The 27,174-nt window shown below is 42.8% G+C and overlaps 1 protein-coding gene across 1 annotated transcript in view; it reads right to left on the bottom strand.

Annotated features, from left to right (window-relative positions):
• malrd1 (MAM and LDL receptor class A domain containing 1) overlaps positions 1 to 27,174 on the bottom strand; it is a 115,813-nt gene that overhangs the window by 78,182 nt on the left and 10,457 nt on the right. Inside the window, exons 6-10 of the mRNA XM_031835982.1 lie at positions 13,065 to 13,208; positions 12,439 to 12,597; positions 11,590 to 11,695; positions 10,365 to 10,738; positions 9,691 to 10,154 (exon numbers count right to left, since the gene is read on the bottom strand). Coding sequence (XP_031691842.1) covers positions 9,691 to 10,154; positions 10,365 to 10,738; positions 11,590 to 11,695; positions 12,439 to 12,597; positions 13,065 to 13,208 — 1,247 coding nt within the window. The remainder of the gene's footprint in view (positions 1 to 9,690; positions 10,155 to 10,364; positions 10,739 to 11,589; positions 11,696 to 12,438; positions 12,598 to 13,064; positions 13,209 to 27,174) is intronic.

Raw genomic sequence — 27,174 nt, forward strand, 5'->3', positions numbered from 1 at the left:
TTTATGCATAGACCAATTCTACAATGATATTCAATAGGCTACAAATTTTGATTCAGAAATTATTAAGTAATTATGTTTTTATTGCGCTCCCTCAACTAAAATAAATTGCACTACACCATTTACTCCAACACCTCTCTTCAAATCCAATTAACTGGTAGCTAGCAAGCTAATGAAAAAACTCCCCCACTGACCACCCCCAGGTCTGTTCTATACTGGACAAAAATAAACGCAACATGTAAAGTATTTACCAAGATAATCCATCCATCTGACAGGTATGGCATATCAAGAAGCTGATTAAACAGCATGATCATTACACAGGTGCACCTTGTGCTCTAAAATGTGCAGTTTTGTCACGCAACACAATGCCACAAATGTCTCAAATGTTGAAGGAGTGTGCAATTGGCATGCTGACTGTAGGAATGTCCACCAGAGCTGTTGCCAGAGAATGTAATGTTCATTTCTCTACCCTAAGCCACCTTCAATGTAGTTTTAGAGAATTTGGCAGTACATATAACCGGTCTCCCAACCACAGACCATGTCTATGGCGTTTTGTGGGCGAACAGTTTACTGATGTCAACGTTGTGACCAGAGTGCCCCATTGTGGCGGTGGGGTTATGGTATTGGTAGGCATAAGCTACGAACAACGAATACTATTGCATTTTATCTATGGCAATTTGAATGCACAAAAATACTGTGATGAGATCTTGAGGCCCATTGTGAGGCCCATTTTTTTTTAAAGGTATCTGTGACCAACAGATGCATATCTGTATTCCCAGTCATGTGAAATCCATAGATTAGAATCTAATGAATTCATTTCAACTGACTGATTTCCTCATATGAACTGTAACTTAGTGAAATCTTTGAAATTGTTGCATGTTGCATTTAGATTTTTGTTCAGTATATTAGAATTCCACACAGAGTGAGAATTATACAGTCACATTCGGGGGAGCCTATTGGGCCTAATATTTTGTATGGGCCTAATAGTAAAGACATAATTCAACAGTAAACATGTATTACATGTTAATGTGGCATGAACACAACCATTCATGATGTTTTCATCCGATTGTGAAACAAATCACTTCAAAAAGTAGGCTACCTGCGGCTGTGCACGTTCGTCCATAATTCCAGCATCCAAACAGTTACAAGGGTGAGTGAGTTAGTTACAAACACCATAAGTATAATGACATTCGGTGATTGTCTTTAAGCCTACTACAGTGGTGTGTATTCATGGATGCCACAGGAAGCCATGCTTCCCCCAAAAATGTGAACAACAAAAAAAGTATGTTTCATAATTATCCTTCAATCTGAAAGTGGCTCAATCTATCTCACTGGAGAGGTGAATTGTCATACTCTTTTTGGCCAGACAGTATCAGATACATGGGCTACACATACTGAGACAAAGGGGCACTGTCGCTTGCTCAAATGTTTTCTTCGGTGAGGTAGATGCATCTTGCTGTCGGTGCAAGTCCCGGTCAAATTATCAATATTTAGAGACCGCCCCCAAAGTTTGACTTTTGTTGAGTTAAGATGAACTCATGTCTCATTCAGCAGATCTTACCTCTCCCTTTCTCCCCTGTAATTCGGACTGATAGAGCAACGTGTGAGTGAGTGAGTGAGTGAGTGAGTGAGTGAGTGAGTGAGTGAGTGAGTGAACGGAGTGATTGAGTGGAGTGAGTGAGTGAGTGAGTGGAGTGAATCTCCCCCCCCCTTAGAGGGCTGCTTTTACACCTCCTACAGCTCACCTCAGGCCTGAGCCAATTAATCTGGACTGTTAATTGGATGTGAGCTGGAATAAACCCAAGTTTATTGGACAGAGGGGAGATATGCCGAGTCTAGGGAAGAACGTGACAACCCCTGACTACAGCATATTAGCTAGTAACTTAATCAGGCCCTCTTTGCTTCAGTGCAATTAAGCCTTGTTCACACCGCACACCTTAATGCTCAAATCAGTTTTGTTTTTCAAATCTGTTTTGGAATACTGACTGCCCAAACAGCAAGTTACAAGTGACCAAATTGGATTTGTGTGTGTGTTCAGACAGCAGTCATTTTCTATCATGGCTACGCTAGTTGTCATAGTAACAATGGGTGTGTGCACAGAAGTGTAGGTTGATTGGTGGTGGTGCTCATCACTCAGAGGTTATGTAGCAAGCTATGGCGACAACAATGCCTGCCATGGAGGCTTCCCAGTTGTTTTGAGTGTTCAAAATCATAGTGTAAGGGGGGATCACGGGACTCTTGAACGAGATGGCATGAACTGAGAGTTCCGTACAAGTCAATTCCAATTCTTAATCTTACCTCCACTTCAAGTTAAACCCTGTTAGCTATAGTCAAAATAGCCATGGCGGCTACAAAAGGCAACGTTACATGTGACATTTTAACCCGGACTCGAGCAATAGCCACCGAAAAAGCCTCCAAGAAACAGCTAGCTTCAGAAAAAAACTAGCGCCATTAGCCAGGAGCATGAGAACACGTCCCTTCCCAAGGCCCAACAACTGCCAACCTCATCCTCTGTTGAAGACATCCTTTTATTTATTTTTATTTTGGCTGCGAGAGGAATATGCCCTATAGCCTAACCTAGGCCTACTAACGTTTTAGCCTTCTTTTACTTTTTCAAGCAGAAATTTGCTTCCTGCAACACTAACTCAAAAAAGTTCTGGGACACTGTAAAGTCCATGGAGAATAAGAACACCTCCTCCCAGCTGCCCACTGCACTGAAGATAGGAAACACTGTCACCACTGATAAATCCACCATAATTGAGAATTTCAATATGAGAGAATTTCTGTATACATCAATGATGTCGCTCTTGCTGCTGGTGAGTCTCTGATCCACCTCTACGCAGACGACACCATTCCGTATACTTCTGGCCCTTCTTTGGACACTGTGTTAACAACCCTCCAGGCAAGCTTCAATGCCATACAACTCTCCTTCCGTGGCCTCCAATTGCTCTTAAATACAAGTAAAACTAAATGCATGCTCTTCAACCGATCGCTGCCTGCACCTGCCCGCCTGTCCAACATCACTACTCTGGATGGCTCTGACTTAGAATACGTGGACAACTACAAATACCTAGGTGTCTGGTTAGACTGTAAACTCTCCTTCCAGACCCACATCAAACATCTCAATCCAAAGTTAAATCTAGAATTGGCTTCCTATTTCGCAACAAAGCATCCTTCACTCATGCTGCCAAACATACCCTTGTAAAACTGACCATCCTACCAATCCTCGACTTCGGCGATGTCATTTACAAAATAGCCTCCAATACCCTACTCAACAAATTGGATGCAGTCTATCACAGTGCAATCTGTTTTGTCACCAAAGCCCCATATACTACCCACCATTGCGACCTGTACGCTCTCGTTGGCTGGCCCTCGCCTCATACTCGTCGCCAAACCCACTGGCTCCATGTCATCTTCAAGACCCTGCTAGGTAAAGTCCCCCTTTATCTCAGCTCGCTAGTCACCATAGCATCTCCCACCTGTAGCACACGCTCCAGCAGGTATATCTCTCTAGTCACCCCCAAAACCAATTCTTTCTTTGGCCGCCTCTCCTTCCAGTTCTCTGCTGCCAATGACTGGAACGAACTACAAAAATCTCTGAAACTGGAAACACTTATCTCCCTCACTAGCTTTAAGCACCAACTGTCAGAGCAGCTCACAGATTACTGCACCTGTACATAGCCCACCTATAATTTAGCCCAAACAACTACCTCTTTCCCTACTGTATTTATTTTTAATTATTTTTAATTTTGCTCCTTTGCACCCCATTATTTTTATTTCTACTTTGCACATTCTTCCACTGCAAATCTACCATTCCAGTGTTTTACTTGCTATATTGTATTTACTTTGCCACTATGGCCTTTTTTTTGCCTTTACCTCCCTTATCTCACATCGTATATAGACTTGTTTATACTGTATTATTGACTGTATATTTGTTTTACTCCATGTGTAACTCTGTGTTGTTGTATGTGTCGAACTGCTTTGCTTTATCTTGGCCAGGTCGCAATTGTAAATGAGAACTTGTTCTCAACTTGCCTACCTGGTTAAACAAAGGTGAACATTTTTTTTTTAAATAAAATATTTCACCATTAATGTGAAGTGAGACAATGAACCATTTACAGTGTGTTATATTGTCTGTAGAATATGTAGGCTATTTGGGAGACACATCAACAGGAGGATCAGTGTTGTCAAGTTGATATTTATGTGTATGATTGCCTTTTTATTCTGTTGATATAAACAAATAACTTATCCTATAGATTCCTCTTAGGGATTTGTTCCCTCACTTCTGTTTTTTATTTATTTAACCTTTATTTAACTAGGCAAGTCAGTTCAAGAACAAATTCTTATTTACAATGACGACCTACACCGGCCAAACCTGGACGACGCTGGACCAATTGTATGCCGCCCTATGGGACTCCCAGTCACGGCCGGTTGGGATACAGCCTGGATTTGAATCAGTGTGTCTGCAGTGACGCCTCTAGCACTGAGATGCAGTGCCTTAAACCGCTGCGCCACTCGGGATTAAGCCTATGCCCTTTGGAGGATTTGGAGGATTTATTTGTAGGCCGGGCTATTGCTTTTATTTACTTTATTTCTCCCTCTCCTTTTAACTGTGGCCTGGACGGATGCTACATTGTCACTCAGTTAATGCGGGGCGAAGAGGATGAGGCATTGATCGCATTTTTCGGAAACACAGAATTGCGACTAAGCTTGGGGTTAACAGATCCAACAGGAAACAGTATGTCGAGTTGTTTGGGAATTCAGCTGGGGTGTTCAGAGATTGTTCTTTTTTTTTCATTCTTTTTTTCATGTGATTGCAGCTGTAACTATTATCCACCTATATACCCAGAGATGACTTGCACTAGAGTTCCAAAACTGTACAATGACTTTGACTAGTACCTTTAATCTACTGACATGGAACTGCCATGGGCTAGGTCCTGCAATCAAACGGAAAAGATACTATGTGCTCTCAAAAAAGAAAAAGCAGACATTGCGCTACGACAAGAGACCTCTGTGATGCCAGTTTAGCGAACACGCTAAACTGAGCAGAGCTTGGGTGGGACAGGTGTGTTTCCTTATCTTTCAAATCTAACAACAGAGGCACAGCCATATTTATCCATAAGCATGTTCCATTCATAATTGACAAAAACACATCTGATCCAGAGGGAAGATTTCCTATAATAACTGGGTCACTGTACGGGCAACCAATTACTATCTTCAATATATACGCCCCCTAACACAGATACTCCCGCTTTCAAGTAAAAAATGATAACCCTGTTCAATGAGCATTGCGTTTCCTTTGGCGTGCTGGCTGGAGATTTTAATTGTACCCTCAACTCAGCTCTGAACAAATCATCTCAAGTCCCCACCACAAACCCTAGATCGGCAAAGACGTTGAACTCTCTTACTAAAGAGAATGGGGACTGATAGATATCTGGAGCGAGACTAATAGCTCATCTATGGACGATACATACTACTCCAATGTCCATAACACCTACTCTCGTATATAGTACATTTTTATCCCATAACTTCTGTCACTTGTACAATCGAACCCATAGCACTTTCAAATCACGCCTTTGTCCGCCTCTGCTTTGACCTCTGTAAAAACGTCCCAAGGTCAAAGAATTGGACATTCAACACCTCCATTTTATAAAACAAAGCATTCCATACATTGGTCACTTCATGGATAGACAACTATACACAAGACAGCAAAGACTTTAATGTTTCTCCGGCCACAATGTGGGACGCTCCCAAAGCCACACTAAGAGGTCATCTATTTGCATATGCTTCCTCTAAGAAAATAGCAATGGAAGCACACAGGTTAGATTTTGAAAGGGAGCTGGAATGCTGCAAAAAAACATTGTTATATATATATATATATATATATATCAACAATCAACAGACAGCTCCTCCTGGAGTCAACTAAAAGCAGCCAAAGCCAAACTAAACTTGGACTATACTCGAGAGATAAAAAAATATGTTTTCTTTACTAAACAGAAATACCATGAGTATAGCAACAAGCCTAGCAGATTGCTTGCATGCCAATTTAAAACAGATCATTTCAATCATACAATCATGGCAATCCGATGATGACAAGGTCACTTGTGATCCAGATAAGATACATTTTACTTTTCATGATTTTTACTGCAAATTACATTCTTCTGAGAGAAAACATACAGAAGCAGAACTCCATTCCTTCATAGAGGAATCTCGCTACCAAAACAATCGGAGACCGACCAAGAAGATCTCGACTCCCCCTTCACTCCTGAGGAGGTCCTAGAGGCAATTATTTCCATGCCACCTAACAAGTCCCCAGGCCCAGATGGATTTCCCAGAGAGTTCTCCAAAGCTTTTTGGTCCCAGCATTTTCATGCCAAAGCTGGATAATTTTTGTGAAAACTGAGCTGTCCCAGACTCTATGTACACAGCTCGCATTACAGTGTTGCTCAAAAAAAAGACAAGGACCCTCTATCCTGCTCGTACTTCTAGCCCATAAGCTTGTTGGTTTTCGATTACAAAATAATGACCAAATTGCTTGCCAAAAGACGAAACACTCTTCTTCCTCAAAATAATAAAAGGGGACCAAACCGTCTTTTTAATATTATAGATCAGGAGAACGCACAAAAGACCCCTGTCCTGCTGGCTTCACTGAATGCTGAGAAGGCGTTTGACAGGATGGAGTGGAGCTTTCTGTTCTCCGTCTTAGAAAAGTTCAATATGGGCACCAAACTTTAGTAAATGGATTAAGTCCCTATATTCTCATTCAAATGCCATGGTGTCTACTAACGGTCTGAACTCTCACAGATTCCCTTTGAGATGTGAAACAAAACAAGAATGCTCGCTGTCCCCCTGCTCTACTTCTTGGGGGCGGAGTTGATGAGGAGCGATCCAAGTATTATGGTATATTATGGTGGCAGGTGGCCGTCAGAACAAGATTTCCCTCTACGCGGATAATGTCTTGCTCTACATATCCAATTCTGAGAAATCCCACCCTCCCATTTTAGACACAATTGCTCACTACGGCAAGTTGTCAGGATTTAAGATATATTTGAACAAATCCATTGTTTTCCTTCTCAATCTTCGACTCACCAGCTCTATGAAGACACTCTTCCCGTTCCAATGGAAGACACAGGGGTTTCAATACCTTCAATAATCAGAATCTTTGTAACACCAGATCTGAATTGCCTTTTCGAGGAAAATTATCTCCCACTTCTGGATCGAATCAAGAATGATCTCCAAACCTGGATTTCCCTCCCAATTAGCTTAGTCGGAAGAATCAATGCTATCTGTATGAACATCCTCCCTAGATTGAACTATTTATTTCAGATGCTCCCTTGTTATCTCCCAGTTTATTTTTTTCTAAACAACCAACCAACGCATCACCAAATTTATATGGGACAATAAAAAAACCTAGGATCAAGTTCTCTATTCTATCGAAACCTGACTCTAAGAGTGGTTTTGCACTTCGCTGCCTTCAATTGTACTACAAATCCACAACATGTTAACATGGATCACAAACAGACAAGACTCAATGTGGATTCAGATAAGAGGCCCAATCCTGTGGTCCATTGCCCCTAAGCTCAATCATATTCAGGAATAACTTTAGTGAAGTGGGCAACATACCCAAAACCTTTGTGATTTACAACGTCCTACTAGCATGGAGGGACTGTAAGAACATACCTCGGCATTTCCTCACAGATATGCTCTCACTCACCTATAACATGCAACCCAAACTTGCCCAAAGCCCTGAGTGATGCCAACTTTCATCTTCGGCATACTCTCGGGATCAGGACCGTGTCAGACCTGTTTCATCAGAACACAACTATACTGAAATCCTTTCAAGAGTTCTGCAGTGAATTCAATGTGCCAAGATCCAATTTAAAACATATATCTTCATACTAGACATGTCATTTTCCTCATTCACTTCCAAGGGGAGCTATGGAGCTCAGTTGAATGAAGTTGAGACTCTTCTTGCTACAGCACAATCCACCAAAGGCAAAATCTCCTATATCTATAGACTCCTTTCTGAGAATGTGGGCTCCTCCTTTACCCCTTTGAAAATAATCTGGGAAAAGGACCTTTGTCTGACTATCAGTGAAGAGTTGTGGGGCGGATGTTTGCAACAGGGTATACTGCTCCTCTACTAAAATAAACATGTTTTGTTGAATATATTTGTTTTTACAAATTTCACTTCTCAGGATGTACATCTGAAAGTGGACTTTGCTGTATATTCATGTCTTTTGGAGTTGTAGAGAGATTATCAGATTTTGGCAATCTATACTTACTGCTGCACAGAAAATACTAGATGTACAGTTTGATATAACCCCGTGTCTCTATCTTCTCGATGCCCAACAGGACTTTGTTCTTGATCCAGACAGAGAAAATGTGTTTAGGACTATCACATACTATCATTATCTATTGTGGGCTTCTAATTCTTCTCCTACATTTAACATGTGGATTGACCAGACTGTTGATTTTCTTCCTCTTGGAAAGCTCACTTATGACCTCCACAAGAGACAGCCCAGGTTTGATAAGACTCTGGTCTCCACTACACAACTATATTTTAAAATTGGACAGAGCGAATGGGGTGATTAGGGAAATGTGTGTGTATATACTGTAGATGTTGTGTGAGGTGCTGCAAAACAAATTCCTCGCTCGTTGTCTCAGCTAAAGCTGGAAATAGCTATGATCACAGATAGTGCTGCTGCAAATATGTTGGTTTTGATTCGATTATTTATGTCTGCCACATCTGTGGATGTGGAATGTGTTCTGTTTGTTAATAAAACATGTCATCTTAGTGTAAGAACACTTTAAAAGCCTCAAAGGATAAAAAATATGCAACTTTCAAAACAAGTCATTTTTGGCTATCCACAGCAGTCAACTAGCTAGCTAGGTAGCTGTTACGCTTTCTAGCACAATCACTCATTTGTTTATAAACAATTAACAAGCCTGTTAGCTACAACTTGTTCTTGTCAAAAATGTCAGAGTAGCTAGCAAGCAACAGGATGTGACAAATAACAGTCTAAAAACCACTTGAGGACAAATAAATCAGATCAAGTTGCATGGCCAAGAATCAGATTTGTATCTGATTTCAAACGACCTACAAAGGTGGTTTGAAATGTCCATTGAAATATCTGATTCAAATGTGCTTTTTTTGGCTATTCAGACTGCAGGAAAAGAACAGCTTCCAATCAGATATGGAAAAAAATGCCAATGTGAACAAGGCTTTAGAACCACGAAGAACTCAAGTGAGGACTGTTTAACTACAGCATGCAATTTGTGTTGTCCGATTGGAAGTGACTGATGTCAATCGACTGATGTCAATGTGGACTGTTTTCTGTTGAGTCTCAGAGCAGTGGCGGGTATCTCTTTAGGAGGTACAAGTGTGGTTTAATAGCAGAAATACCACTAAACCAGCCATCCCTCAGAAAGGCTCGCCAGACGACAACATCAATAAACCATCACATATAAAGTTTCTCTCTGGCACTAATTTGAAGAGTTTTGAATGAGTTACCTACAGGGTTGCAAAAGAGGGAACTTTCCCCAAATTCCCTGTTTTTCCAGAAATCCTGATTGGACGATTCCCCAATATCCTGCTTATTCCCTCCTGATTCCAGGAAACTTCCAATCTGGGATTTCTAGAAAACCTGGGAATTTTGGGAAAGTTTGCCAGAATTTTGCAACCCTAGTTACCTGGAAGGGCTTGGCGCTGTTGAGGTAGAGAGTTTTCCTGTGCCACAGGTTGCCCTGGTCGCCATAGCGCACCCACAGCATGTGACCGTGGCCAGGCTTGGTGGTCCTCATGTACACGGCCAGGCGGAACACATGAGACCCAAACATGTGGTAGTGGAAGCGGAACACACAGGGGTGGCGGGGGCCTGTGGCGATGCTGGGAATTCCGTTACCATGGTGGAGGGTAGGCTGGAACACTGGGCTGACCAGCACAGCCGTGTCCTTAAACTCCTGGGGGGCAGAGGACTCGATGTACAGGTAGTGACCGTTGACGTTGCCCAGGGTATGGTCCTTCCAGGGGCCAGTTTGGAGGGTGGGCGTTGGTCCCTGGATGTGCGTCCAGTCAAAGATGTCACCTCCCTTGTGGCTTTGCTCCTGGGTCCAGCTACACAGTCCCTGTTCAAAGTCACAAATCAGCTCCGCGGCTGAGAGAGGAAGAGATGGAGAGATAGACAATATTGACAGAGAGAAAGAGGTTTCCTGTTATCGTCCCACAAAATATGGTGCTATAAGAGCAAAGTGCTTAGCCAAAATGTTACTATTTTGTTGTATGTTCTAGTATCTCACACATGTACTGTACATTCTATTTTGATTGTATGGTTGCCTATGTGTCTGTCTGTGTGAGTATGACTCACAGCAGTCCTCCTCGTCCGAGCCATCCCCACAGTCGTCCACTAGGTCACAAAGCTGCAGGTGCTCCACACATGCCCGGCTCCGCAAGCAGTGGAAGTGGGTGTGGCTGGGGCACTGCCCCGCCTCCACCGCTGGGGGCAACAAGCAGTTCTGGAAGCTGATGTCGTCCAGGGCGGAGACTCCATCAAACACGCCCAGGCTGAGCTTAGCCAATAAGAACTGGAAGGGCTGAGTGATTCGGCCCAGCTGCACCGTGACCCGGTTCCAGTGGTTCCCTTGGTTATAGAGGGTTTGCCACAGCACGGTGGTGTTGTCCATGCCAGCGATACGCAGGTACATTTCTGCAGCCCCCACCGAGATGCCTGAGTTATAATGCCTGGGTGTGTGGGGGTAGAGAGGGATAATTGTCTGCGTCCCAAATGGCAAACTATTCCCTCTATAGTGCACTACTTGGCTCTGGTCAAAAGTAGTTCACTATGTAGAGAATTGGTGCAATTTGGGATGCAGTCATTACAAACTACTGATACATAACAGCCATTTGACCGGGCTGGTTTGCAACCCATCAGAGTTTTCTGTTGAAGTGTACTTCATTTCTTGAGACGAGGTAATGATTTGTCCAGGAATGATAATGTAACATGCCGGACATTAAACGTGAACATTTCTGCTTGCTCTGGAGAAAATGAAATTGATAAACCCTTGAACTGCAATTTTCTGACAAATGTAGCATTCCAATCATCCAAAGGAAATATACAATCTGTCTTCTGACAGGGATGTTAAACAGCCATAAAAGTGTCATAATATGACCGATTCAGATGCACGTCTCACTACTGACTGAAGCTACGAAATGGGATATGCTCATAGAGCAAAAAGAGAGGGAGAGAGGCAGAGCTAGTGAAATACTGCACTTGAACATCTATAACTCAAATTGGCAGTCTAAAACAGCAGAGCTTTAGATAGGCCCGTGATATATCTACAGACCAATGAGTTCAGGAGAAATTCAGCGTTCTCTCAATTCATGCCTATTCTGTTGAGAGAGACAGCGGTAAATATGTTGTATGTAGCACAATGTCACGGTGCCCCATAGAGAAAGTGAGCCACTGTACTGAGACAATCAAAAGCTATACCCTGAGGCACCCCAGTGTGGAAATAACATCAGACCCATTACTGAACCATGAGGAATGGAATCTTCTAATGCCGTTTGTAAGATAACAGGGTCATCATCCTCACCAGAAGGTCATGGTGCACCCAGAGGCTGACTGGCGGTACTGGGGCCCCCGGAGAAAAGCCTTCTGGGAAATACTGCTACTGTTCTTCAAGACAAACATAAAGTGGCCTGCAATGAGAAGGGAAAGCAGAGGAGAACTTTACAACAGCATAAAAACCTGAAAATAGCAGAGCTGAGAGAAATGGACGGAGAGAAGGAAGGAGGGGGGAGAGAGGGAGGGAAGAAGGAGACATCCCATATAAAAAATAAACACGAGGAAGAAGCCATAAACGTACAACAATTAACCTGACTATCCTGATTGCAAAAAAATATATATTTGAAAATGCAGAGGAAGAAGAGCACATAAAGTTTGGGAGTGGGTGAAATATTGCGCAGAGGTGTGTGGTTTTTAATACCAGGCGGGAGAGATGTCGATTTCCCCTCTATTATTCAGATGGCTGAGAAAGCGTTTCTCTCTCTCCAGACGCCGCTGCTCTCTCTGGCTCTGTACTTACAAAATTACCAGCCGGGGCATTTTCTGAAGAAGTGATTGATTTAATCTGTGAGTAATATTATTTTATTCTGCCTCTTATTTCCAAACCCGACAGCGTCGAGCCGACACCACACAGCCTCTTATCAGGCAATCACACCTCTGTGCTTATTCCATTAGCTCGCTCCGTGGGGGGTGGGGGAGATAACTATTTTCAGACCACAGTGTTGCCTAGCTCTGGTTCAAGGTGTTAGGTGCGATTTTCTGACACCGATGCTGTTAGGAAGAAGCACGTAACACCCTGGACCAGAGCTAGCGTTACTGTGCTGTTTGGAGTGTTGTGTGGTGTTGTGTTGTGTTGACAGCGGCACCTTACTCCTACCCTGGCTGCTGTTGGTGGAGTGGTCCAGAGGAGGGATCTGGCCCTGGTGGTCCAGTGGTACGGTCATTGCTGAGCCCCTGACCCAGTCGAAACCATCCCCCTGGGCAAAGCCATACTCATGCCAGCCACAAGAGTCACTCTCAAAGTCACAGAAGGAGCCTGGGTGAAGAGAGAGCATAAGTAAGTGTATTTCAAGCTTGCTTGTGTTCTTCTCTGGGATTTCTGTGTACTTTTTAAACTGTAGTAATGTTTTACCGCAAAATAAATCAAATCAACAAGACAATGGATTCAATGGCATCGAGCAGAGGGAGGGTCAATGCTTTCCTATGGTGAAATGCAATAGGAATGGAACTGACCCCCATTCTGGCCTCCGGACTACATTTGACTAATTCATAGCTTCAACTACATTGGACAATGAAGAAGTACTCTTACATCAAACTTCAACAACCTGAAGGATCAAACGTGATCATTTCTGATATAGCCTACAACTGTAGCAGAAAATAAATGATGAAACTACAAAAAGGACAGAAGCTTGAGCACAGCACCTGGGATACGCCCAGGGTTGTTTATGGGATTTGGAGTTTGGTGTGTTTGTTATTTGGCATTTTTGGCAACAGGGTTCTTACGGCAGCTGGCTTCATCCTCCCCGCCAGGACAATGTGGGGTGAAGTCACACACCTTGCCCTCATCAATACACTCCCCACTGGCACAGGTAAAGGAGGAGGGGGGGCACAGAAGGACTGGGGACAGAGGAACACTGCTATCTGGGGCTGGGAATGAAAGCAGATAAGGAGAGGACAGGAGAGGACAGATAAGGAAAGGAAGGAAAGGAAGGAATAGACATATCACATGGCAAGACAATGCTATTACTGGTAGCAGTAAACAATGTGGACTAGGGACAGTGTAGAGGCCTTTCAGACAGTGTCCTAAATGGCATTGTATCCCCTATATAGTGCACTACTATAGGCCCTGGTGACTTCAGAAAGTATTCACACCCCTTGACTTTTTCACATTTTGTTGTGTTACAAAGTTTTAAATGGATTTATTTGTATTTTTTGTCAACGATCTACACAAAATACTCTGTAGAGCTTTGAGGGCACTGTGGTGTTGAACACTGAGCTGTAGTCAAAGAATAGCATTCTCACATAGGTGTTCCTTTAGTCCAGGTGGGAAAGGGCAGTGTGGAGTGCAATAGAGATTGCATCATCTGTGGATCTGTTGAGGCAGTATGCAAATTGAGTGCGTCTAGGGTTTCTGGGATAATGGTGTTGATGTGAGCCATGACCAGCCTTTCAAAGCACTTCATGGCCACAGACATGAGTGCTACGGGTCGGTAGTCATTTAGGCACATCGGCTGCGGAGAGCGGGATCACACAGTCTTCCGGAACAGCTGGTGCTCTGGTAGCATGTTACAGTGTTATTTGCCTCGAAGCGAGCATAAAAGTAGTTTAGCTCGTCTTGAAGGCTCGTGTCACTGCGCAGCTCTCGGTTGTGCTTCCCTTTGTAGTCTGTAATGGTTTGCAAGCCCTGCCACATCCAACGAGCATCAGAGCCGGTGTAGTAGGATTCGATCTTGTATTGTCCTGTATTGATGCTTTGCCTGTTTGATGGTTCGTCGGAGGGCATAGCGGGATTTCTTATAAGCTTCCAGGTTAGAGTCCCGCTCACTGAAAGCGGCAGCTCTAGCCTTTAGCTCAGTGCGGATGCTGCCTGTAATCCATGGCTTCTGGTTAGGGTATGTACATACAGTACGGTCACTATGGGGACGATGTCATCGATGCACTTATTGATGACATTTTAGACATTTTGAAAACTTGAATAAACAATACTTCTTCAAGTGTATTGAAAGCAAAAAACAAATTAATAGTTCAGATATTATAATGACACAACAAGTGATGGGCATTTCCAACCCCCCCCCCCCCCCCCCCCAAACACAGATGAAAACTCTAGGTAGATAGTGTGGTCCACAGCTTATCATGAGATACTCTACCTCAGGCGAGCAATAGTTCGAGACTTCCTTAGATATCGTGCACCAGCTGTTATTTACAAAAATATATAGTCCGCCGCCCCTTGTCTTACCAGACACCGCTGTTCTATCCTGCTGGTATAGCGTGTAGCCAGCCAGCTGAATGTTGATAGTGTTGTCTTTCAGCCACGACTCCGTGAAGCATAAGATATTAGTTTTAATGTCCCGTTGGTAGTTAAATCTTCTGTGTAGCTCGTAGATTTTATTCTCCAAAGATTGCACGTTTGCTATCAAAATGGAGGGAAGCGGGGGTTTATTCGATCGCCTACGAATTCTCAGAAGGTGGCCCGCCCTTTGGCCCCTTTTTCTCCACCTCCTCTTCACGCAAATCATAGGGATCTGGGTCTATTCCCGAGAAAGGAATATATCCTTTGCGTCGGGCTCGTCAGAGTTGTGAAGGGAAAAAATTATTCTGCTAGTCCATGGTGAATAATCACAATCCTGATGTCTAGAAGTTATTTTTGGTCATAAGAGACGGTAGCGGCAACATTAGGAACAAAATAAGTACAAAAATAAGTTGCAAATAAACAAACAAAAAACACAAAAGGTTGATGGACACATAAAACGTCTGCCTTCCTCTCCGGCACCATTGATACACCATCCAAAGTGTAATTAAGAACTTCACCATGCTTAAAGAAATATTAATTGTCTGCTTTTTTTATGTTTACCATTCTACCAATAGGTTCCCTTCTTTGCAAGGCAACCTCTGTGGTATTTGTGATTGATTCTGTGCTTGTAATTCGCTGCTCGACTGAGGGTGTGGGGTACAGAGATGAGGTAGTTATTCACAAAATCATGTTAAACACTATTATTGCACACCGAGTGAGTTCATGCAACTTATTATGTGACGTGTAAGCAAATGTTTCGTCCTGAACTTATTTAGGCTTGCCATAACAAAGGTGTTGATTAGTTATTGACCCAAGACATTTCAGCTTTTCATTAAAAAGAACATCTCAATTCTTTAAAAAGAAACATAATTCCACTTTGAGATGATGGGGTATTGTGTGTAGGTCAGTGACAAAATTCATAATTTATTGAATTTTAAATTCAGGCTGTAAAGCAACAAAGGTCAATAAGTCAAGGGGTGTGAATACTTTCTGAAGGCGCTGTATATAGGGAATAGGGTGCCATTTGAGATGCAGACCTCATAATTCAGACAGAGCTCAACGTTATGTCTTGTACACATGCAGGCACTTACAGCCATATGATATCTATCCCGTGCACGTTTTTCATAAAGCTCCACTCATGGGAAATCACTGTGCACTAAAGAGAGCTACCCTTAAATCAGTCTTCATCCTCCATAAGAGTAAGTACATTATGTTGTTATGGCAGAGAGTATTTTGATTGGACCATGAAGTGATGAGAACCAATGGGAGCGTAGAGTTATTTAGATCAATATTGAGCCGTAGACTCTCTCTCTTAATTGGACTGAAATTAAATTCTGGCTTTTATATGAGAAGTATTGGAAACACGATTAAATAAAATAGTCCAATTTTCAGATGGGTTCTGGCTGGATATTGAAAAAAAAGGCTTCTCTTCTCATTTCTTTGAGTAAGAACAGTAACTCACAAACATTGGAAAACTTTAAAAACAGAATATACAGACATGTACATGAGGTTCATGCATAGTTCCTCTGTTGCACTTGGATACTGTGGACTATAGTGCCGCCTGTGAGTTGTATCTGTTTAAAATACAGTAGGACCATCAGGATGTGTTTAGAACAGGTAGCAGGTCTATGGTAGCCTGGCAATCCAGACCGCACGGTACAACGCAAGCTGTCCACTTTGAGTTTGATATTAGTCAGGCTACATAAAATGTACAGGAAGGTCATGCTTAGTTCCTCTGTTGTACTTGGATACTATAGACGAGTGGTTCTCAAACCTCTGCTCTGGAACCCCCAGACTATTCACAATTTGTTGTAGCCCTGATCTAGCTCACCTGATTCACCTAGTCAAGGGTCGATGATTAGTTGACAAGTTGTATCAGTTGTGCTAGCTCTGCAATAAATCAAATACATGGAGTGGCAAGGATCCCCTACAGGAGAGGTTTGAGAACTACTACTATACTCTATAGTGACTGAGTTGTATATGTTTGAAATAAAACCATAAGGTTCTGTTTTGGAGGAGGTATCAAGTCTATGGCCTGGCCCTAGTATCTTGTGAATGAATGGGGTAAAAAATAACATGTCCCTTCCCCTTGTAGCCTTTGGTAATAAAGATGACTATCTCCTGGATCGACTCCAGCAACATGAGTTGTGACTGACAGAGAGATCCAGGCTTGCGAACCAAATGCCACCCTATTCCCTACATGGTGCACTACTTTTAGTAATGTATTAGGTAGGGAATAGGTTTGAATTTGGGATGCAGGCATAGAGAGATCCAGACTGAGGAGCCAGCAGCCAGGACGACACCCATTCAGTTCCTCTCCAGAGGCCCAGACAAAATAACTAAGAAAATCACTGGAACGGGTCAAAATTATTAATTTGGAGCAGCGTGTTCCACACACACATGCCCACCCACTCACTCACAATCATACAAAAAGACATCCAAATCCCTTTAAACACACACAAAAGTACACAAGCATCCACTGACATCTACCTATGCAAAGTGTCTTTGTGTGTGTATATATATATATATATATATATATATATATATATATATGTGTGTGTATGTGTGCATGCATGTGTGTCCCTTTGGAGATACACTGAGTGTACAACACATTAAGAACACCTGCTCTTTTCATGACAGACTGACCAGGTGAATACAGGTCAAACCTATGATCACTTATTAACCCGGATTTGTTTCAGGGGAACGGGAATATTTACAATAACCTGTTTCTGTCATGTTTCATCCTGTATCCATGGTTTCCGTTTAATCGTGGGTTATTATTGATGGTTCTAAGCCCATTATTTGTGACAAAGCTCTGTATCGGTATTTATAACCATTGTGGGGAAATACATCACTGCTGTAAATTTGCAGCCGAACTGGAGGTGATATGAATAATAACAGACATTGCGCATAAAGAAGCCAATGTAACTGAACAAAATGGCACGTGGTTAGATATAAAAGACGGGAGCTATATATCCAAAGAGGCTTTTCTTGGCTAAAAACACAATAATTAGTTTGTAATCTGCTGTGTATTCCTATTAGGCGAAACTGTTATATAGAATGCATTCGGAAAGTATTCATACCCCTAGACTTTTTCCACATTTTGTTACGTTACAGCCTTAGGCTCAAATTTATTAAATTGTTTTTTCCCCCTCATCAATCTACACACAATACCTCATAGTGACAAAGCAAAAACAGGTTTTTAGAAATACAGGTCGCAGTGTTGGGTAGTATATGGGTCTTTGGTGACAAAACGGATGGCACTGTGATAGACTGCATCCAATTTGCTGAGTAGTGTTGGAGGCTATTTTGAAAATGACATCACCGAAATCAAGGATCAGTAGGATAGTCCGTTTTACGAGGGTATGTTTGGCAGCATGAGTGAAGGAGGCTTTGTTGCGCAATAGGAAGCAGATTCTAGATTTAATTTTGGATTGGAGATGCTTAATATGTGTCTGGAAGTAGAGTTTACAGTCTAGCCAGACACCTAGGTATTATAGCTGTCAACATATTCTCAGTCAGAACTGTCCAGAATAGTGATGCTAGTCGGGCCGGCGGGTGCGGATAGCGATCGGTTGAAGAGCATGCATTTCATTTTACTAGCATTTAAGAGCAGTTGGAGGCCACGGAAGGAGTGTTATATGGCATTGAAGCTTGTTTAGAGGTTTGTTAACAAAGTGTCCAAAGAAGGGTCAGAGGTATACAGAATGGTGTCGTCTGCGTAGAGGTGGATCAAATAATCACCCGCAGATAGAGCGACATCATTGATATATACAGAGAAAAGAGTCGGCCCGAGAATTTAACCTTGTGGCACCCCCATAGAGACTGCCAGAGGTCCGGACAACAGGCCCTCCGATTTGACACACTGAACTCTATCAGAGAAGTAGTGAACCAGGCGAGGCAGTCATTAGAGAAACCAAGGCTGTTGAGTCTGCTGATAAGAATATGGTTTTTGACAGAGTCGAAAGCCTTGGCCAGGTCGATGAAGACGGCTGCACAGTACTGTCTTTTATCGATCGGAGGTTATGATGTCGTTTTGGACCTTGAGCATGGCTGAGGTGCACCCGTGACCAGCTTGGAAACCGGATTGCATAACGGAGAAGGTACGGTGGGATTCAAAATGGTTGGTAATCTGTTTGTTCACTTGGCTTTCGAAGACAGGCAGGGCAGGATGGATATAGATCTGTAACAGTTTGGGTCTACAGGGTCTCACCCTTTGAAGAGGGGAATGACCGTGTCCGCTTTCCAATCTTTAGGAATCTCAGACGATACAAAAGAGAGGTTGAACAGACTAGTAATAGAGGTTGCAACAATGGCAGCAGATAATTTTAGGAAGAGAGGGTCTAGATTGTCTAGCCCAGCTGATTTGTAGAGATCCAGAATTTGCAGCTCTATCAGAACATCAGCAGTCTAGATTTGGGTGAAGGAGAAGATGAGGGGGGGGGGGGGGGCTTGGGTCAGTTGTTGCGGTGGTTCCAGAGATGTTTGCCGGGGTTGGGGTAGCCAGGTGGAAAGCATGGCCAGCCATAGAGAAATGCTTATTGAAATTGTTGATTATCATGGTTTTATTGGTGGTGAGAGTGTTTCCTAGCCTCAGTGCAGTGGGCAGCTGGGAGGAGGTGCTCTTATTCTCCATGGACTTTACATTATCACAAAACTTTAGTGCTGCAGGATGCAAATTTCTGTTTGAAAAAGCTAACCTCTGCTTTCCTAACTGCCTGTGTATATTGGTTCCTGACTTCCCTGAAACGTTGCATATCACAGGGACTATTCGATGCTAGTGCAGTACACCACAGGATGTTTTTGTGCTGGTCAAGGGCAGTAAAGTCTGGAGTGAACCAAGGGCTATATCTGTTCTTAGTTCTACATTTTTTGAAAGGGGCATGCTTATTTAAGATGGTGAGGAAAGCACTTTCAAAGAACAACCAGGCGTCCTCTACTGACGGGATGAGGTCAATATTCTTCCAGGATACACAGGTCAGGTCGATTAGAAAGGCCTGCTCGCAGAAGTGTTTTAGGGAGCGTTTGACAGTGATGAGGGGTGGTCGTTTGACCGCGGACCCATAACGGACGCAGGCAATGAGGAAGTGATCGCTGAGATCTTGGTTGAAAACAGTAGAGGTGTTATTGGAGAGCAAGTTGGTCAGGATGATATCTATGAGGGTGCCCATGTTAACGGATGTGGGGTTGTACCTGGTAGGTTCCTTGATCATTTGTGTGAGATTGAGGGCATCTACTTTACATTGTAGGATGGCAGGGGTGTTAAGCATATCCCAATTTAGGTCACCTAACAGTACGATCTCTGACGATAGATGGGGCAATCAATTCACATATGGTGTCCAATGCACAGCTGGGAGCTGAAGGGGGTCTATAACAAGTGGCAACAGTGAGGGACTTATTTCTGGAGAAACTCGAACTGTTTGGGCATAGACCTGGATAGTATGACAGACCTCTGCATGCTCTCTACAGTAGATAAACCTATGCATTGAGTGACGATGAGAGAGGTTGTATCTCTGGAGGTGCCAGTTAAGCTAGGTGCGGTCTCCGTATGTGTGGGGGGTGGGACAAAGGCGTGTTGAACGGGACTAGGGGCTAAACAACAATACACAAGGCATATTGACATTAGAGAGGCATAAAGCAATCACAGGTGCTGATTGGGAGAGCTAAAACAACAATAGGTAAGACAACAACAATGGGTAAATGGCGATAAATGGGCAGAGAGGGTCAGTTAGCTACACACAGGGCCTGAGTTTGAGGCTGGGCAGACAGATAAACCAAATGAAGTACCGTGTTGATGAACAGTCCAGCAAGCATCAGCTGTGTAGCCGAGTGATCATAGGGTCCAATGAGCAGCAATAGATTAAACAGGGAGCCGTTCGGTAGCCGTTACTACGCTAGGCGAGCCGGAGACGCAGCGTTCAGAAAGCTAGCGGGCCAGGGCTAGCAGATGGGTCTTCACCGACATCCACAACGCAGTTGCCGGTTGAGAGCACATCGGCCTAATTATGTCAACAGACCAGCAGACCAGTCGTGATGGATCGGCGGAGCTCCGTGTCAACAAAGGGTCCAGGCCAACTGGCAAGGGAGGTATTGTAGTTGGTGTACTTAGTTTGCTAGCCGGGAGATGGGCCTAGCTCGAGGCTAGATCGAGGCTAACTGGTGCTTGCTTCTGGACAAGGGCATTAGCCACAATAGCCACTCGGTAGCAGCTAGCTAGCTGTGATGATCCGGTGTAATGGTCCAGAGCTTGCGGCAGGAATCGGACTGGAAAAAAGCAGCCCGATATGCACAGGGCTGATATCGCGCTGTGCAGACTGGCAGGTATTATCCAGGGCTCTTCGGGCTAATGCGGCTGGCATCTGAGCTAAAGGTAAAGACCACTAGCAGTGGCTAACAATGACTAAATAGCTAGTAGCTAATTAGCTGGCTAGCTACTGATGGCTAGCCTCTGATGGAGGCTCCAGTTAAAGGTCTAACAAATAGCAGATCCATACCACATTGGGTGAGGTGTGTTGCAGGAAGGTATATTTAATCCGAAAATGGAAAACAAAGACTGAAATATATTGAAATGTATTAAAAAAAAATTGAACAAAACTCAATATTTACACGGGACAAAAACAAACAGGTCTTACTGCTACGCCATCTTGGATCCATCCCCACAGCAATGATGCCGCCACCACCATGCTTCACCGTAGGGATGGTGCCAAGTTTCTTCCAGACATGACGCTTGGCATTCAGGCCAAAGGGTTCAATCTTGGTTTCATGTGCCTTTTACTGAGGAGTGGCTTCTGTCTGGCAACTCTACCATAAAGGGCTGATTGGTGGAGTGCTGCAGAGATGGTTGACCTTCTGGAAGGTTATCCCATCTCCACAGCTGGAGCTCTGTCAAAATGACCATCAGGTTCTTGGCCACCTCCCTGACCAAGGCCCTTCTCCCCCGAATGCTCAGTTTGGACAGGCGGCCAGCTTTAGGAAGAGTCTTGGTGGTTCCAAACTTCTTCCATTTAAGAATGATGGAGGCCACTTTGTTCTTGGGAACCTTCAATGATGCAGAAATGTGTGGGAGAGCTTCAGCAAGAAGTTGCTTCTTAAAGTACATGCTGTCCCTATCATCAATGTGGTTTCTAAAGCATCTTAAACAGCCAGCAGCACCAGCAGAGACCGAGAGAATGTAAGTGAACCAGTAGCTAAGTGAAAGAGCTAACTTGCTACCTCAATTCTAACGTTAGCTAGCTATAGCGCATTTAGCTCACGTCTTCCATCTAAATAACACTAATAAAACTAATCAAATGTAAACATGTCTGCCTGCTGTTGGTGGCTAACTGTTGATTCTGTTATAGTACAAGTAAATAGTACAAGCCTATGGGAAAGAGTAGTTTTGGTCGCGACGGAGGTCACTGTTAGTTTATAGTTTTCATGGTGTTTATGGGGGCTGTGGGTTGTGGGTTGTGGTAATACGGTCATTCTGTGGTTCCAGAAGAGTTTTTCTATACAGCCTGCTGAGTGTGGGATATACTGAAATATGAAGCTTTGGCCATGGATCCGATCGCAGAACTGGGCATTTCGGAGAAGCCCCAGAGCCATGCTGTCTTCGTATTGTCAATTATGATCAATGGGAAAGTCCATTTTTGTTGTCAACTTTGACAATGTTGTCAAAGTTGCTTCTTGCTGAAGAGGCAGCCTCTAACATTAGCTTGCTATAGCTAGCTATTGTAAACCAGGTCAACTAATGGGTTAATAGTCCGGGAAATGTGAGAGAAACAACCCAACTAGATTATCTGCCAATCAGAAGTGCGCAAATCCTTTAGGTCTAGCCTTTAATTGTGAGTTCAATCATAACCATCTCTTCAGAGAAATGCCGATAATTGATGGTCCATACATCTTGAGAAGCGGTTGAATGCATTTGTGGACCATTTAATTGGTCATTTTTTTATGGTTTGAGTCTTCAAGAGGACTTTTTACTTTCAGAACTACAACTTTTTCTAAAATAAACTAGCCGGCATTAGTATCATGTTAAAATTGTATATCCTGGTCTCTGGTCTGATCTTTTAATGCTAATCTCATTACTGCTCTTCCCGAACCTAGTCCTTTGGTCAGTTTCATTGTTAGCATATTCCATGCTAAGCACATGCTACACTATCCTCTTCCTCCGTTACTGAATTAATTTGCGGCTATTTCTTTCTAGCTGGCAAAATATGCGAGCTAGATTTTGTTTGTGTACTGCCATATGTCGATAACATAGCTAGCTAAATTTGTCATGTACAAGCTAGTTAATATCCTAAATCCTAATCCTAATAGCCGCAAGCTAAAACACGGGAGACAGGGAAGAGAGAATTCACTTTGTGTTTCATCTCCTGCTGGCTTGCTAATGTTCACTCAAATACGCATTTCCAAATGTAATTGATGAAATAAGATATTTATTCTAAAAAAATATTGAAATTGTGTCAATATATTGTGAATATTGTAAAATAAATCCTCACAGTCGTTTTCCATACAAAAATGTGAAGTGCCACTTCAACAAAATAGGAAAAAGTGCCAATTTAGACTACAGACAATATGTTCCTCCACCATGTACAGTAGGCTACAGGCAATATGTTCCTCCACCATGTACAGTAGGCTACAGGCAATATGTTCCTCCACCATGTACAGTAGGCTACAGGCAATATGTTCCTCCACCATGTACAGTAGACTACAGGCAATATGGTGCTACAGATGCAGGATCTTAATTTAGCCAGTTTGCTACAGGAGGGAAATTATCCTGCAGCAACAGAAAATATGAATTATTATGTGGATTCAAATGAAATGGACAAGTCGGAAATTTCAAAGTGGAAATGACAAACTTCAGAATCCTTTTTAATCCTGAAATATACTACAAATGCTAAATTTCCTACAACAGGGTGATCAAACGACTGAATGATGTGTTTATAGCTCATAGAGACATGTCAACATCTCATGTGCTATGGATCAAAGTCAAGCTACTAAACTATAGCCTACTTTTCACAAGTGTTGGTATAACACAGGTTCTTCTGCTCTGTTCAAGGGTGTTTAATTAAAACATGATGAAATTATTCATAAGCAGTAAAGTTTAGTAGGAGTCGAGATGACCAACCAGACACACCTGAGAGAAAATAACACGGACACTAAGATGAAGTCACTAGCGTCGGGATCTTGGACCCGCCCCGGCGTTAGCAGATTGTGTGTGTTTTTAAGTCTTTGCCATTAGGGTTGACCAGGACAATTCCCAGGCTTGATGAGTCATAGCACAGTCACACAGTTAAAAGTGGCACCACAGGAGCAAGAAGACAGATGGAGGCAGAGAGATTGCATGCCTGGGATGTCATTGACCTACCCCCTCCACTTAGACACGCTAAACTAGGCCCGGTGCTAGAGGCTAGTAGCTGGCCCTGTGGTGGGCAGACTAAGGGAACCACGCCTCAAAGCACTGCTTTAGGAGTGTTACATTAAACGACAATACAGACTCTCTCTCTACACACATCAAACCATGAGAGAGGACTTTAAGGCCCAAAGGCACCCGGCGGATGGTAAAATAGGAAAATCGATGGAGAACCTATGACCTCCATTTGTTTTATAGACACAGAGAAAAGGTACGTAATGCTATCGGGTGAATTATGTTGGTCGTAAACCGCACTGTAAAGATGCTATAGTGTACTTGGTGCTGAGAAATATTGCTGTAGTATCATGTGTAAAGAAAAAGTCAAAAACATTGGCTTGTGGGTACAGATTTGTGTTCCATTGTCAATGCACACAGACAAATCCAAGGTCGGTAGGCTACTACTAAAGATGATATGCCAAGGCTGAGTGTCACACAATGTGTACTATTGAAGGAGGTAACTCAATTGAGACATACAGTGGCTTGCAAAAGTATTCAACCCCGCTTGGCATTTTTCCTATTTTGTTGCCTTACAAACTGGAATTAAAATAGATTTTTGGGGTGTTTGTATCATTTTATGTACAATACATGCCTACCACTTTGAAGATGCAAAATAGTTTTTATTGTGAAACAAACAAGAAATAAGACAAAAAAGAAACACAAAAGAACTTGAGCGTGCATAACTATTCACCCCCCCCCCCCCCAAAGTCAATACTTTGTAGAGCCACCTTTTGCAGCAATTACAGCTGCTTTCCTTGAAAGCCAAAAGCTCAAATGTAGTCTCATCTGACCAGAGTACCTTCTTCCATATGTTTGGGGAGTCTCCCACATTTTTTTATTTAAGCAATGTCTTTTTTCTGGCCACTCTTCCGTAAAGCCCAGCTCTGTGGAATGTACGGCTTAAAGTACTCCAATCTCCAATGTGGAGCTTTGCAGCTCCTTCAAGGTTATTTTTGGTCTCTTTGTTGCCTGTCTGATTAATGCCCTCCTTGCCTGGTTCGTGAGTTTTGGTGGGCGGCCCTCTCTTGGCAGGTTTTTTGTGGTGCCATGTTCTTTCAATTTTTTAATAATGGATTTAATGGTGCTCCGTGGGATGTTCAAAGTTTCGGATATTCTTTTATAACTCAACTCTGATCTGTACTTCTCCACAGCTTTGTCCCTGACCTGTTTGGAGAGCTTCTTGGTCTTCATGGTGCCACTTACTTTGTGTTGCCACTTGTTTATTGGTGTTGCAGACTCTGGGGCCTTTCAAAACAGGTGTATACATACTGAGATCTTGTGACAGATCATTTGACTCAGTAATTTTTAAAATTTCACTTCACCGATTTGGACTATTTTGTGTTTGTCCATTATATGAAATCCAAATAAAAATACATGTAAATTACAGGTGGTAATGCAACAAAATAGCAAAAATGCCAAGGGGGATGAATACTTTTGCAAGGTACTGTAGTGTAGACTCACTGAGCTGGATTTGGAAACGCATCTGAGGACAAAATTATTAACATCTCTAAAGAAAAGCAGATGGCACTAAAGTGAACTTGAGAAGAATGCCTCTGTTGTCATAAAACCTGCAGATAAAGGAGGCGCAATTGTGGTTATGGACAAATCCAGACGTGACCAGGAGGTTCTAAGACAACTTAATGGCTCTTGTTTCTACGAACAGATGAACGCATATCCTTCACGATTATTCCAAACAGATCTCAGACTCTTATTCGAGGAGGGTGAGTTTAATTCAGATATCACCCCTAAAGTTGCACAGTTTCTCCTGAATGAGTGCCCCCTCAAGCCTCTTAACCATCCTGACACGCCAGTTGTCTCCGGTTTGGTAGACTCACAGAAAGGGTCTCCAGTTTTGTAGATCATCACATTAAAGAGTTTGTCCCTAAGCTGAAGTCATACATCAAGGACAGCACTCAGTTCATTGTGTTCATCTATAGCCTCCCCTGTTGAACCCAGGAACTATATTGTGCTCCTAGGACATTAAGACCTTGTATACCACCATGACACACCAACAATGCCTGGAGACTTCAGAACACTATCTTGATACCAGACCAGTACACAACCTCCCCACAAGCTTCACCGTCAGCCTGGCTTCTTCTGTTTTGAAAAAAAACATATTTTTCTTCAATAATAGGCCCTACCTTCGACTGGCAAGGGAACAAAGATGGCTTTTATATAGTTATGCTAATCTTTTTGTTGGCAGACTAGAATAAAGTTTTTTTATAGGACCCTAACATGAACTATTTTCTCCCCCATTATTGTTACTTGGAGATGTTTATATCGATCATGTTTTTTTTACTATAACAAAGGGAGACATTACAATGTTGGAGGTTTATAAATGATCATTTTAGATGTCTGAAATTTACTATGAATTATAACACTGAAACGATTACCTTTTTGGACATAATGGTCACACAAAAAAAAATGTGTGTTTTATCCTGTGATCTGTATAACAAACCCACAGACTGCAACATCCTTTTACATGAAAACCACTATCACCCTACCTCTGAAGAAAAGCCTTTAGCTTTAGCAGGTGGTACCAAGCTAGAATGCAGTTTTAACCAATCGGCATTCAGGATTAGACCCACCCGTTGTACAAGAAAGGAATAAACAACGTATGCTGGATAAATTGGAAGATTTGCATTTTCAAAAGGGAATGGCTACAAGAAGCTGAAGTCAAATTAAAACAGAGCATTCGGGAAAGATCCCACTGGTTCAGAACAGGAGCAGGAAAAAGCCATCTTGTATATTTTTACCTTTATTTAACTAGGCAAGTCAGTTAAGAACAAATTCTTATTTTCAATGACGGCCTAGGAAGAGTGGGTTAACTGCCTGTTCAAGGGCAGAACGACAGATTTTGTACCTTGTCAGCTCGGGGATTTGAACTTGCAACCTTTCGGTTACTAGTCCAATACTCTAACCACTAGGCTACACTGCCTCCCCGTGTACAAGTACTATAAAGAATGTTACATTTAAACACGGGTATATTTTACAAAGTCGTGCCCCTTTAAGAAAATCTATTTAAGGAGAAACCCCTGGTTACTTCTAAGAAAGCCAGGAATATAATAAATAGAGGGGTGAACGCTTGTCCCTCACAAGATCGTCCAGTCCAATAGGCTTACAGGATGCCCAGCAGTGGGGGGGATTTTAAGTGTGGTAATCGTATTCATTGTCAACTCATAAGAAACATTCAAATGGTACAATCGCCCTGT

Source organism: Oncorhynchus kisutch, linkage group LG11 (genome assembly GCF_002021735.2).
Source record: "Oncorhynchus kisutch isolate 150728-3 linkage group LG11, Okis_V2, whole genome shotgun sequence".
Lineage (NCBI taxonomy): Eukaryota > Metazoa > Chordata > Actinopteri > Salmoniformes > Salmonidae > Oncorhynchus > Oncorhynchus kisutch.